The sequence below is a fragment of the Eublepharis macularius genome, chromosome 2, assembly GCF_028583425.1.
Source record: "Eublepharis macularius isolate TG4126 chromosome 2, MPM_Emac_v1.0, whole genome shotgun sequence".
Taxonomy (NCBI): Eukaryota; Metazoa; Chordata; class Lepidosauria; order Squamata; family Eublepharidae; genus Eublepharis; species Eublepharis macularius.
Genome location: NC_072791.1, coordinates 143,037,291 through 143,051,525, shown reverse-complemented (window position 1 = coordinate 143,051,525; position 14,235 = coordinate 143,037,291). Strand labels below are relative to the sequence as shown.

The 14,235-nt window shown below is 42.6% G+C and overlaps 1 protein-coding gene across 3 annotated transcripts in view; it reads left to right on the top strand.

Annotated features, from left to right (window-relative positions):
- Positions 1-13,220, top strand: part of PKP3 (plakophilin 3) — an 84,870-nt gene extending 71,650 nt beyond the window's left edge. For all 3 annotated transcript variants that reach the window (XM_054970676.1, XM_054970677.1, XM_054970674.1), the window contains 7 exons: positions 189-306; positions 2,419-2,586; positions 3,123-3,308; positions 4,638-4,791; positions 5,007-5,199; positions 6,304-6,391; positions 10,761-13,220. In XM_054970676.1, coding sequence (XP_054826651.1) covers positions 189-306; positions 2,419-2,586; positions 3,123-3,308; positions 4,638-4,791; positions 5,007-5,199; positions 6,304-6,391; positions 10,761-10,796 — 943 coding nt within the window. In that variant the 3' untranslated portion in view covers positions 10,797-13,220. The remainder of the gene's footprint in view (positions 1-188; positions 307-2,418; positions 2,587-3,122; positions 3,309-4,637; positions 4,792-5,006; positions 5,200-6,303; positions 6,392-10,760) is intronic.
- The last annotated feature ends 1,015 nt before the right edge of the window (positions 13,221-14,235 follow it).

Below are 14,235 nucleotides of genomic sequence, written 5' to 3'. Positions count from 1 at the left end.
AGGATGGGGAGAAACAGTTGACTGTTTGGGTCTGAGAAATTGTATGCATTTACTTGCCTTCCATTTTTTAATAGTGGAAAGGACATACATGCTATTTCGGCTTCGCTTTAAAGTGTGACAGTAGCTACAGAGAGATGCTTATTCCTTGTAGGTTGAGGAGAAATTGTTTCTTTGTGTTTTGCTTGTAGAAATCTCAGCTCTGCCAGCCAGCAAACTCGGCAGAAGATGCGTGAGTGCCATGGGCTGGTGGACTCCATGGTCAATTACATTAACAGCTCACTGGAAGTGGGAAAGTCTGAGGACAAAGTGAGTCTTCTCCTTGATACTGAGTACAGTCACTAGATCTGCCCTTGCTAGGCGTTAGCAGTGAGGAAGCTGGTCTACAGACATGGGCATATATTGTGATGTGACCTGAGTAACTCTAATCTGGGAAGTTTGTGGTGCCAGTTCTTGTTAGTTTTTTTTTTTGGTTGAAAGTGTGGAAGGGACCATTTTCTTAAAATATAATTTATGTCAAGTGCTGTCAAGTTGCAGCCACCTTATGGTGTCCTGATAGGATTTTCAAAGCAAGAGACTAAACGAGGTCATTGCCTGCCTTTGCATAACAAACTCTGGACTTCTTGGTGGTCTCCCATCCCAAGTACTAACAAGGGTCGACCCTGCGTACCTTTCAGCAAGATGACACGAGCTTGTGCCATCCAGGTCATGGTACAATATAACATAGGAAAGGTGTGCAACAGATTGAGACAACATGGTAACCATTTGGCCAAAGATAGTGTGAATTTGTTGGATAGTATCTTTATATGTATTTTGCTTTTTATGATAGGAAAGGCAAAAGCACTCATGAAAATTAAGATTCTCTGGATGTTATTTTCAGGACAAGCAATGAAAGTTTTGTGTCATGCAGATTTTCTTGGAGGGAGACGAGAGACATCTCCCTAGTCCAGACACAGCAGTCTATTTTCCATATTACTTTTCCCAGCACAAGACAAGTGTTGGAAAACACTCCAAAGACATGTGACAGGCCATTTCGCACATTATGCAGAGGAAAACCCCACATGGACACTAGATGTCCATTCAGCAGGCAGCTAGAACCAAGCATGACTACCTAATCAGTGTCTACATAGGAAACAAGTGTTTGCTACATTCACACTGAACATTTTTAGATGTACAAGTCAAAAATATTTTTATGTGCCTCTAAAAGATCTTATATATATATCTAAAGCTAGGACATCCACAGAGCAAAAATACAATATGATCAACAGTTAGGACATTCAATAAAAACAGATACAATAGGGTATGGTAGCTGCAATTTGAAAGTAGCAGAAAGCTGAACAGAGATGAAACCGTTCTGAATTAAAGTGTAAGTAATTAACGTGACATCTTTAGCAACATTGAACTACCCGGTAGGAATGTATATTATATCAGCAGATGGTACCCAATAGCCTAGTCTATAGTCCCTATCCTTTACCAAGGTCTCTTTAAGCTATTTTTTATAACACAGCCCTTTAATCTGAGTAGAAAGCCCTCCTGAATAATTCAGTCTTGCTTAGTTTGTGAAAAGCCAGGAGAGAGAGAGAGAGAGAGAGAGAGAGAGAGAGCTTTCCTGACTTCCTCAGGCTGGTCATTCCGCAAGGTGGGGGCTATCACAGAGAAAGTGCTTGTACGGGCAGTTGTTGATTTAGCAGAAGACCCTATTCAAATATAAATTCGGAATATCTCCAGGAATTAGCAAGCAGCTGATATCTGTATTAAGGAAACTCGCATTGCAATGACTCGGTTACATGTCTTTGATTTGCTTTCTTAGACATCTCCTGAGTATTTGGCTCTGAGAGTCTGTAACAACTCAGTTTCTAGACATGAAAGTGATGGATATGTTTTCCTTTGTCTGGGCTGCCCAGGCTCTCTGTGGACTGAGAGATGCTTGGTTGAGTGAGCTATTTAGGATAGAGCTGGCGGGAAGTCTCCTTTTTTATCATTTCTAGTTGATCATTTCATGTCTGGCGGGAATGAAGTGTGAATGTCTCCAGGCCATTGAAGGAACCTGAATTCCCCATCTTTCATTCAGTGAGGATTTGAGTCAGTTACCATGGGCAAAAAAATTATAAAGCCAAAATAGAAATTATTAATTATATATTTAAAATCATATTTACTTATATAATGCTTTGTTTTGAGTCTTCCTTATTGTTATCAGAGGCAGCCTACTGCAAAGTTCAAATACAAAATAAAATAAGCATAAAATACCATTATTAAACCCTCTACATTAATATATTTTTATAATACAATCCAGGTCATCCATTAAAAATCAGAAGAAAGTCTGCAAAGATTGCTTAAAGGACAAAAAGAACTGCTTTGAAGTGGAAAACACATAGTAAAATAATGCATATTCTTTTCAAATAATGCTTGCTGCCCCTACAGAGTGTAGAAAATGCCGTCTGTGTACTGCGCAATCTGTCCTACCGCCTGTATGATGAAATGCCTCCTTCCTCACTCCAGCGACTGGAAGGCCAAAGGAGGAATGATGGGGCATCCATGACAAGTGAGCTGGTGGGCTGCTTCAGCCCGCAGAGTAAAAAGGCCCGAGAGGTAAGAGCAGGACAAATGGCATTATGAGAGGGAACAGCAGGCAGCTATGGCACCCATTTTATAGGTTGGGTAATTCTTGAGTGGAAATGGAAAATGAGCCTATGAAGGAGGAGGTTCAGAAAATTACAGGGCTTAATTCGTGCCAGGCTTCAGCCCAAGCATCTGTTCCCAGCAACATGGGCCAAGCTTGAAACATATAAAGAAAAAGTAGACTAAAGTGTCCCTGGCCAGGTGCAGAGTATATGTTTCCTCAGCACTAAGTAACTCCACACAGCAGACATTTGGGGAAAGGATTCCATATCAGTGGGTCTTGGTGTTCTAGAAATAAAGTCCTGGAAACTGTTTGTCAGCTATTGGACTAACCTAGGAGGTCATTTTGTCAGGAGGGGAGAGATTTACCTCAATTGGCAAGAGTTAGTGATAGGACAGAGGAGGCAGTGATTGAACTGAGGTCTGAAGTATGAAGGAGATGATAACTCTAGAGGTGGAGCTTCAGAGAATGTTTGCTGCATAGTATCTGTTTTTTTTCTCTGCAGCTCTACTTGAATTCAGATATTGTGACCTTCACAGAGGTGTCTAAGGATCCCAAGGGGATGGAGTGGCTCTGGAACCCCCAGATTATAGGTGTCTATAACAGGCTGCTGCAGAGATGTGAGTTAAACAAGCACACCACAGAGGCAGCCTCTGGGGCGCTTCAGAACATTACAGCTGGAGACCGGAGGGTAAGACTGAATGCATGAAACTTCTCTTTTAAAGAACCAGACACATTCATTTTATAGGGTTTTCAGCTCCAGGGTGGGGAATTCCTGGAGATTTAGGGTAAAATCTGAAGAGGGCAGGGTTTGGGGAGAGGAGGGATCTTAGCCGGGTTTAATGCCATAGAGTCTACACTCTATGCAACCATTTTCTCCCAGGGAACTGATCTTTGTGGCCTAGAGATCAGTTGTAAATCCAGGAGATCTCCAGCCACCACCTGGAGGCTTGCAGCCCTAGAATCTTCTAAAGGACCCTCTGATAAACGAGTAGAGGAGGAACAAAATAGCTTGTAGACTCAGGGAACCTGTTTTTCTCATTTCAAAATAGGCAAGAAGCTGTTAAGTTTATACACTTCTAAAGCCATGTGTGGAAAAGAGGTCTAACTTTTTTTTCTGCAGCACAACATGTTTTGCCTTGATTAGACCTGAGAAGTGGCTGCTGTGAAAGAGTTGCTGTTCCTGTTGCAAAAGAGGTTGGGGAGAGGCCAGTCAAAGAGAAAGGAGGACACAAAGCAATAGGCAGGCAGAAAGTGAGGAAAGTTATTTGCAGGTAACAGGGCCTCCAAAGCCAAACATGACAGGGACAGAAGAGAATGTAGTTCAGGAGGCATGGAGAAGGGGAGCAGTGGGTTGATACACTGGTTGCAATGTCCACATATCTGGCATACACAGAGGTTTTGAAATGCCTTAGAAGTGTATTTTATAGAAAAGGATTGACACCAGTTCTGAACCCTGCTGTTACCACTTTCCAACTGAAAGGTTCCCCCTCCCCGTTTACTTCCTTTAGGTCCTCAAGCACTAGAGGTGCTCAAAGGGGTGCCTGTTGGTTCAGTAACTCTTGCTGGCACCTTTCCAGGTGCCCACCAAGTGTTTTTAGAAAGTGAGCAGCGGCCAGGTAGGGCTTTTGCCCAGCAAGGCTTCTGATTAGCTGTGCAGATTTTTTAAAAGTTGCTTTGGCAGCAGCTGCCACCACAGGACAAGGATTTTCTCTGTGTGACTGAAGGTAAGCTGCAGCAGCCATTTTGTGGCTAACTCCACTTTCTGTGGAAGCTCTTTTGTGGCTGTGCCCTGCCCACAATGCTGGGTCAGAATTCCAAAGGGGCTCACAGACTCAAAAAGATTTGAGGAACCCTGCCTTAAATTTTCTGTACTACAGCATTAAAAGCACATGGTCAGCTGCTCTACAGAGGTATCTTAAAAGTGGGACTTCTGGAAGACACAACTAGAAGATCTGAAGGAATCTAATAAGCTAGACCCTGACGTCTTGATTTACCTTTTCCTTCTCACCAATTGTAGTGGGCTGGTGTTCTCAGCAGAGTGGCATTGGAACAAGAGAGGATCCTGAACCCAGTACTGGATAGAGTCCGCACAGCTGACCATCACCAGCTTCGTTCACTGACAGGGCTGATTCGCAACCTGTCCCGGAATGCACGCAACAAGGATGAGATGTGTAAGTTCTATTTTGGTGGGGAAGTACAGTAAAAGTTGCCTCTGAAAATCCAGATAGAGGGCTTGGAGGAGACATTTGGGGAAGGAGCTGCCTTCCAGGCCAAATAAATGTGTCAGCTTTGTCCAATGACAAAGCGGAGGGAGGGAGACCTCCTTTCCTTGGGACTTTGCTGTTGATGACTAGTAGCACTGATCAGTTTTGTTTTCAATTGGCAGCAACTAAGGTGGTGAGCCATCTAATTGAGAAGCTCCCAGGGAGCCTGAGTGACAAGTGGCCCCCAACAGATGTCGTCGTCAATATTATTGCAGTGCTAAACAACTTGGTTGTGGAAAGCCCCATTGCTGCACGTGATATTGTCTACTTTGATGGCCTGCGTAAACTTTTCTTCATCAAAAAGAAAAGGGACAGGTATGAATTTCCAGGCTTCCTTTCCAGCTCCCATTCTCTAAACACCCAAGTTGAATCGCCGTAAGTCCCTATTCAGAACCTCTTCTTAGGCCTCCTGTCCTCCAGGCCTCCTGCATCACAGACTGCTGACCAAATTTGAGTGGAGAAATCTAGCCCCTGTGATGAGTTCTGCAAATGCAGTGGTTGGGCTTGAACATATTAGAAAAATATAATTGTTAGATACACTCCTTTCAAGACAGCAAGGTATAGGGGCAGTTCCCCTGGATGTTCAGACCAGACAGCAAGTCTGACTTGAAAGCTTTGATGTCTGGTCTTATCACAAGTCATATGTAAAGGGTTTTCTTTCAAACATGATGAGAGTTTCTGTTGCCAGTCTATGGTTCCCTGCTGTGGCTAGAACACACAGACTAAATCCCTTCCTAATTCTGTCTCAGGTTCTAGGCTTAGACCCTGATATATTTATCAGATGTGTTATGCTATCTGATTGCATTGTTGTTTATATTTTGTAATCTGCATTAAGTCACAGTGAGAAAGGCAGGTGATAAATAAAATAATAAATAAAATCCTGACATAAATGCACATATGGTGAATTATCTCCAGGGCCTCACAGAACACACCACTCACCTGAAGGAAGCTACTGTGCAAAAGTATTCCAGACTGCCATTCTGGGAGAATGAGTGGTGTTTTGGTTTTGCACATGTTCTAATTATGTGGCTCTGTTATCACAATCAGAGGGTGAGACAGCCCACCTGCTATTACAGAGGCTTCTGCCTCAAGTCATCTTAAAGGCATGAGTGGTTTTTGTGGCTTTGCAAAAATGTTACACATCTGTGTCTGCAGTCCATGCCCATTTGTTAACAGAGAACGCTTTTCTTCTAGAGGGCCAGCCCAATCCTATTCATATTTGCTCAGAAGCAATGAGTCAGGTTTTAATCCCAAGTAAATGTACACAGGATTGCAGCATCACCCTCAGATGTTCACTGATAGAACATGAGCTAATTGAAATCAAATCCACCAGAATATTATGTAGGAAAAGTGACATTGCGAGAGCATGTTTCTGATTTGGTCTTGCAGTACATCAACATATCTACCTCCTTTCTCTAGCTCTGAAAGTGAGAAATCATCCAGAGCAGCTTCCAGCCTCCTGACCAACATGTGGCAGTATAGCAAGCTTCATCGGGACTATAAGACGGTATGTGCCTCCACCCACTCTGCACTTCTAGCACACTTCTACTTTGGCACTCTTTGCAGATGGGAAGTACTTCCAGTCTATGCAGTGCACAAGCTTATATTAATCCAGTTCTGTTCCTGTAAGTCCATATCAAAGAAGGGGATCAATTTGTTAGGCCATCTTCATCTGATTCCAGAGATGGAAAGGTGTCTTCTAGGGTGATTAGCTGCAAAAAAGTATCAGGGTTCTTTATAGAAGAGGAAATTTACCAAATAAAAAGCATGCACATAGAATCGTAGGGTTAGAAGGGACTTCTGGGGTCATCTAGTCCAATCCCCTGCACAATGCAGGAAATTCATAACTCCCCCCCCCCGACTGCCCCAGTGACCCCTGCTCCATGCCTAGAAGATGGCAAAACACCTCCAGGATCCCTAGCCAAACTGAGCTGTGGAAAATTGCTTTGTGATCCAAGGTGGCGATTGGCATTACCCTGGGCGTGTAAGAAGGCCACAAGGACTAAGCACTGATTTATACCCATTCTGCCCTCCACCTCATGATCTGCCCAGGTTCACAGAATCAGCATTGCTGTCAGATGGCCATCTAGCCTCTGCTTAAAAACCTCCAAAGAAGGAGAACCCACCACTTCCCGAGGAAGCTTGTTCCACTGAGGGACTGCTCTGTCAGGAAGTTCTTCCTAATGTTTAGCCGAAAGCTCTTTTGATTTAATTTCAAGCCGTTGGTTCTGGTTTGACCTTCTGGGGCAGTGGAAAACAGCTCTGTGCCATCCTTTATATGACAGCCCTTCAAGTACTTGAAGATGGTTATCATATCACCTCTCAATCATCTCCTCTCCAGGCTAAACATTACGAGTTCCTTCAACCTTTTCTCATAGGACTTGGTCTCCAGACCCCTCACCATCTTCATTGCCCTCCTCTGGACACATTCCAGCATGTCTATATCCTTCTTAAATTGTGGTGCCCAAAAGTGAACACAATACTCTAGGTGAGGTCTAACCAGAGCAAAGTAGAGTGATACCATCACTTCTCATGATCTGGACACTATGCTTCTGTTCATACAGCCCAAAACCGTATTTGCCTTTTTAGCTACCATATCACACTGATGTCTCATGTTAAGTGTATGGTCTACTATGACCCCTAGATCCTTTTCACGCATGCTACTGCCAAGACAAGTCTCCCCCATCCTATAATTATGCATTTGATTTTTCCTTCCTAAATGCAGAACTTTGCATTTATCTTGTTGAAATTCATTTTATTTCTTTTAGCCCGGTTTTTCCAGCCTGTCAAGTTCATCCTGTATCCTGACTGTCTTCTACTGTATTTGCCATCCCTCCCAATTTAGTATCATCTGCAAATTTAATAAGCATTCCCTCTATTCCTTCATCCAAATCATTTATAAAAATGGTGAACAGAACAGGTCCCAGGACTGATCCCCGAGGAACTCCACTTGTCATTCTTCTCCAAGAAGATGAGGAACCATTAACAAGCATTCTTTGGGTGTGATCTGTCAACCAGTTACAGATCCACCTAATGTAATAGAATCGAAAGCCACATTTTACCAACTTGTTGACAAGGATATTATGCTGAACCTTATCAAAAGCCTTACTGAAATCGAGATAAGCTATATCTACAACATTCCTCTGATCCAGCACGGTAGTAATTTTCTCAAAAACTAAGGTTAGTCAGACATGACTTGTTCTTGAGAAACCAATGCTGGCTCTTAGTAATCAGTCATCCTTTCTAAATGCTCAAGGACTGACTGATGAGTTATTCTAAGACTTTTCCAGATATAGATGCCAAGCTGATGGGTCGGTAGTTACCTGGATCCTGCTTTTTCCCCTTCTTGAAGATGGGGACAACATTTGCCCATCTCCAATCTTCTGGAACCTCACTTGTTCTCCAAGAATTCTCAAAAATAATGGACAGAGGCTCAGAAATTACATCTGCAAGTTCTTTTAGTACTCTTGGGTACAGTTCATCTGACCCTGAGGATTTAGTTCCATTTAAAGGAACCAGGTGTTTATGTATTACCTCTGTGCTGATCCTAGGCTGTAACTCACTTCCCCCATCATGTGTTGTCTTATTGCCATGTTGAGCACCATTTCCCTCGCAGGAGAAGACTGAGGAAAAGTAGGAATTGAGCAGTTCTGCTCTCTCTTCATTGCCTGTTACAATTCCACTTTCCTATCCCTGCAATGGGCCTACCATGTCCTTGCTCTTTCTCTTACTTTGAACAGTAACCCTTTTTTGTTGTTTTTAGCATCTCTTGCTAGCCTAAGCTCATACTGAGCTTTAGCTTTTCTAACACTCTTCCTAAAAGCATTGGTTATTTGTTTATCCTTGCTTAGAAGGCCTCCTTTCATTTCCTAAATGAGTTTTTTTTATTTCTCAATTCATTAGAAAGCTGTTTATGGCGCCACCTTGGCTTCTTTAAGCTCCTCCTGTTTTTCCTTCTCATAGGAATCGTTGGTGATTGTGCCTTTAATATTTCCCCTTTAAGAAACTCCCACCCCTCTTGAACTCCCTTAAGTATTTCTGACCATGGGATTGTACCCAGCATAACTTTCAGTTTGTTAAAATTTGCTTTCCTGAAGTCCAACCTATACGTCTGACTACGTACAGCTTTTCCCTTCCCCAAGACTGTAAACTTGTGTTCTGTTATTGCCATGTTGAGCACCATTCCCCTCGCAGGAGAAGACTGAGGAAAAGTAGGAGTTGAGCAGTTCTGCCCTCTCTTCATCACCTGTTACAATTTCACTTTCCTGTCCCTGCAATGGGCCTACCATGTCCTTGCTCTTTTTCTTACTTTGAATATAAGCAAAGAACCTTTTTTTGTGTTTTTAGCATCTGAGCGTTAGCTTTTCTAACACTCTCCCTACAAGCACTGGTTATTTGTTTATATTCATCCTTGGTTATAAGGCCCTCCTTCCATTTCCTAAATGAGCATTTTTTTATTTCTCAGTTCATTAGAAAGCAGTTTATGGAGCCACTGTGGCTTCTTTAAGCTCCTCCCATTTTCTTTCTCAAAGGAATCGTTTGTGATTGTGCTTTCAATATTCGCTTTTAAGAAACTCCCATCCTTCTTGAACTCCATTATCCTTAAGTATTTTTGACCATGTGATCCCAGTATAGCTTTCAGTTTGTTAAAATTTGCTTTCCTGAAGTCCAACCTATATGTCTGACTATGTACAGCTTTTCCCTTCCCCAGGACTGTAAATTCCAAGATTACTTGGTCACTGCCACCCAGGGTGCCCACTACTTTCACCTCGTCAACCACTTCTTCCCTGTTGGTGAGAATCAAGTCCAAGATAGCAGAACCCCTTGTTTCTCTCTCTACTTTCTGAAAAATGAAGTCGTCAGCAAGACAAGTCAGGAATTTATTTGACCTTTCATTTTTAGCAGAGTTAGACTTCTAACAGATATCTGGGTAATTGAAATCTCCCATGACCACTGTGTCCTGTCTCTTTGTGAACTGTGTAATTAGTTCTCATCCAAGTCTTCTGTTTGGCTTGGTGGTCTGTAGCAGACCCTCACCATAGTATCACTATTATTTCTTACTCCTTTTATTTTTATCCAGAGACTCTCAACTGAATTTCCATGCTCAGATACTTGTATTTCCTCACAAGTATATACAAACTTTACATATAATGCTATTCCTCCCCCCTTCCTTGCTTGTCTCTCTTGAACAAGTTGTATCCCTCAATCCTAGTATTCCAGTTGTGAGTGTCATTCCACCAAGTTTCAGTAATGCCTATTATATCATAGTCCCCTCCTTGTATTAGGACTTGAAGTTCCTCCTACTTGCTAAAAGCTCTTTTACTCATTTGTTAACAATGCAGAAGGCCTATCATCCTTGGCATTTGGTCAGCTTTGCCAAGGGATGCTTCTTGGGCACGTGCTATGCTTGTTGTTTAGCACTAAATGGAAATTGTAATGGATGTGCCCTCTGTGTTTGTTCACAGTAACCCTGATGGCTGCCATTTTAACCATAACTAGGGATAGAGACTAGATGCTGCTGAGCCAAAATAGATCTGCAGTTTCAGTTCGTGCCATGATATGGGAAATATGTACTAATTTTAAATGCTTGGGCTTCGTTTCAGAACATCCTGGTCCACCAGCGTATAATGCTTGATTTTAGAACATAAAAATTAGTGTTACAGTTTCATCAGACAGAAGCAAAATAGTTAAGAACCACAGATATGAGAAAGCAAAGGGGCAACCCCTCTGTTGCAGATCATATTTCTCTGAAGTATCACAGAGTCATAACCTCTGTCAGAAGACTCTTGAGTCTGTACAATATTTTGCCCATAGATCTGTGTCACTTAGGAGGTCACTTGTGGAATGACCTGATGAATCTTTTTTATGTTTTACAGAAGGGCTACCGAAAAGAGGATTTTATTGGCCTGTAAAGAAAAGGGCTTCTGAGGTTTGCAGAAAATGGACTTTTTGGCCCTCTCCATGAAAATGTTTTTAAGTGCCATTGTAAATGGCCTTGGTTCTGCTTCATAAAGCTCCTTCCTTGCAACTCCCAACTCTTTCATTCATCTCAAACCAACTCGCCTGACCTGCCTTATTTTTACATTCATTATTGTTTCTTCTTTGTGCCTGTTAGAAGTTCATCTTCCTTTGCTGGCCACCTGATTTCATCAGAACATCTATTAACTGTAAAGCCAGGAGTCAGCCACAAGGCAAATTCTCAGGACTCTTCCAGTCAACATGGAACTCTTCATCCCCATCACATACTAGGTGGGCTTGGATCCCTTGTGGCTTTCTGGAATTCATGGACACTAATAGGATAGCAAGACTTCCAGACTTGCAAAGGATACTGATGGAATTCTTCAGAGGGAATTCTTCAGAGAGGCCTTGTACCATTCAGGGACATATCATCTGCTTTCATTAATTTCACTCTCTGGAGCCCCACTAAAACTTTGCCCACCCTGCCTATGACCCCCCCAAAAGGAGTTGCTTGCTTTCTTTTTTAAAAGAGTTCTTATTTCAGAGTATGAATAGATTTTATAGCAGATATATACACAATAGGGTACGAAGGGAAGACCATTTGTTTCTAGTGGTATTGGACTCACAATGGACTTTTGAGGGTTAAATGTAATTTTTGAAATTGCGCTAAAAGAATATATTGGGGTGGAGTTTGGTGATGGATACTTTTATTTTAATTTCATTTAATTCATATGGTCAGGATGCTAGAGGGGCATGAGAGAATTTTCTGACTGGTATACATACTATAACTGTGTCTGTTCATTCTATAAAGTAAGATGAGGGAGGAATTGACATGGCACACTGGTCTAAGAGGAGAGCTCCATCTCTGCAGTACCCGTTGGCTGACCTCATTGTGGTTTATGCAGAATTTTGCTTTATCTCTGTGCTGTCAAGATGGTCTGCATGGATGCAAAATGCCTGGGACTTACCTGCTTAATTAGCAGATTAAGGCCATAGGGTATTACAGCATGCATGAAGCAGTAGGCTACACTCCAAAAGCTGGCTGTAACATCACACAAGATGGTCACCTGCTAGGAGGAAGGATGGAAGGAAGGTCTTGGAGAGGTAATCAGAGCTCTTCCATTGCTAGTCACCTGTTCGGGGAATTCATATACAACAGAGGAGAACTGCGTGTGCATTCTGGCAACTAAATGTGGGGTATTGCATGTTACGTGAATGAGACGACATGCAAAGGGAGTGATCATACCAGTGGAGGATTGTCCTGCAATTTGCTAGAAATTAATCAAGCAATGTAAATAGAGTACTAACACAGAGAGAGACTGACAGTGCCTTCCTAAGCATAGTTATACCTTTCTAAGACCATTGATTTAAATAGACTGGGAAGGGTGAAGCTGTGCTTAGGATTGCACTATGAATCAGTGGTTGCCTAAAGCAGAGTTAGCAGAGTCCTCTTTAACTAGCACCCCATCAGACTCATTTATGTTTTCTTGGTCACAGTGCATTAAACAGAGAGCAAGATCATACAAGGACCAAAATGATCTTTAACACCTGCAGCAAGGTAGCTTTTCCAGCATGTGCCAGTATTTTACACAGGTTACTTCATATAGTCCAGTGATAGAGATGTGTTAGAAATGTCATACGCCAAGCAAAAGAGCTTGCCAGTCTCCTGCAAACAAGTCCTCAGTTACCTGGGTATTGTTGACTGTTGCAAAGAACCTGTGGAGGCAAGGCACATTTTGAGTCCCCAGTATAATGTTTATAGCCATCTGTACTCATAAATATGCCAGTGAGGAAGTGGAGGACTGCAATATCTAACTTCCACCCCACTGCTGGACATCTACGCTGTGGAGAGCTTCAGCCCCATCGATGGATTGGTTTTCTTGACTAGCTGAAAGAGCCAGTAATAAGCTGTCTCTTACTGGAGTATTGTACTCTTAACTGTGCTGTTCTTCTTATGAACCAGCAGCAGCTCACAGTATCTGCCCACATGTAGAGATGAACAACATGACTTTAATTATTTTTGCCAGGTCAAGACAGGCTTTTGCAATGATGGGGGATGGTGAAACTACTATTTCCTTTCCTTAGAGTTCCTGATACAATTGTTACAGTTTTACTCTAGCATGGCTATGAAGCCAAACTTAAGTCACAACAATGGTACATTTCGCACTCGGTTTTTAGAGCGCGTTTGTACCTGTTCCACATCCCATGTTTGCAAGTTTTTCACACTTAAAAGCAGTCATGGGATGCAGTCTCGCTTTTTGTCCGCTGTATCCCCGATTTTCCCCCCTGCGGACATACCCCAATGTTTTTTTAAGTTCGCTGCTGACTGGCAGCTGGCCTGCATTTTGCTAATGTGAACACTTTTGCCTCCTTTTTGCTTCTCTCCCCCCCCCCTCTCCTTTTCCCTGGGAGCTGATTGGTTTGTGCAGAATTAACCACTCCCACCCTCCTCAGCTCTCTGAACTCCTTGTCCACCATTTTTTTTAGTAAAGCGAGCTGAGGGTCATAAGGCTGCTTCTTCGTTGGTTTCCTTCCTCCCGGTATGCATGCTCTTTTATTTTTTTTCAAAAGCCAGGAATGATTCCTAAGCTTGCTGCTAATTCCCTGCTAGCTTTAAAAGCAAGGAAAGTGTTAAATAGCTGCTTTCTCCTTCCTCCCTTAGGGTATGCACACACATTCTTTTTTTTTTTAAAGACAAGAATGGGTTGCAACGTTGTAATGTTCCTGCACTTTCTTCCTGGCTTTAAAAGCCAGGAAAGGATTAAATGGCTGCTTTTCCCTCCTTCCCAGGCATGTTTCAGACTTTGCCAAAGAGGGGGAAAAACCCCAAGCATCTTGCACAGCTCTTTGGAAACAAGCCTCTGCTTCCTGGGAGGAGATGAATCGGCAGCATTTTAACCCTTTCCTGGCTTGATTTAAAAAAAATGAGAGTGGTACATGTTTTCCCCCAGAACTCTGCCACCAATTGCCTCTCCAGTGGGCAGGGGACAGCCCAATCAGCAAAAAGGGGGGAAGGGTTCCAACACTGCAACGTTACTACGCATGCTCAATTTTTTTTAAAAAAAGTGTGACGTGAATTGCAAGGCCCCAAAAGCCCAAAATTGCACCGAGGTTTTGAAATGAAGCACAGACACCAAATCAAAATTGCAGTGGACAGTGTGAAATGAACAGGTGAAATGCAAGCCACTGCGATCGGGGCGAATGCTCATAAATGGCGGTTTAAACTGTAAGTGCGAAAAGGGCCAATGAGAAGCCACATGGGCAACAAAAGGGGTGGCTGGATTCTCCTGTATATAGTGTAAGGGGGGGTTGTAAAAGGGACATTTTTCATGTTCTGAGATGTTTTTGTCTCCATTACCTACATGCTTCCTTGGATATCAGTTCTACAGGCAA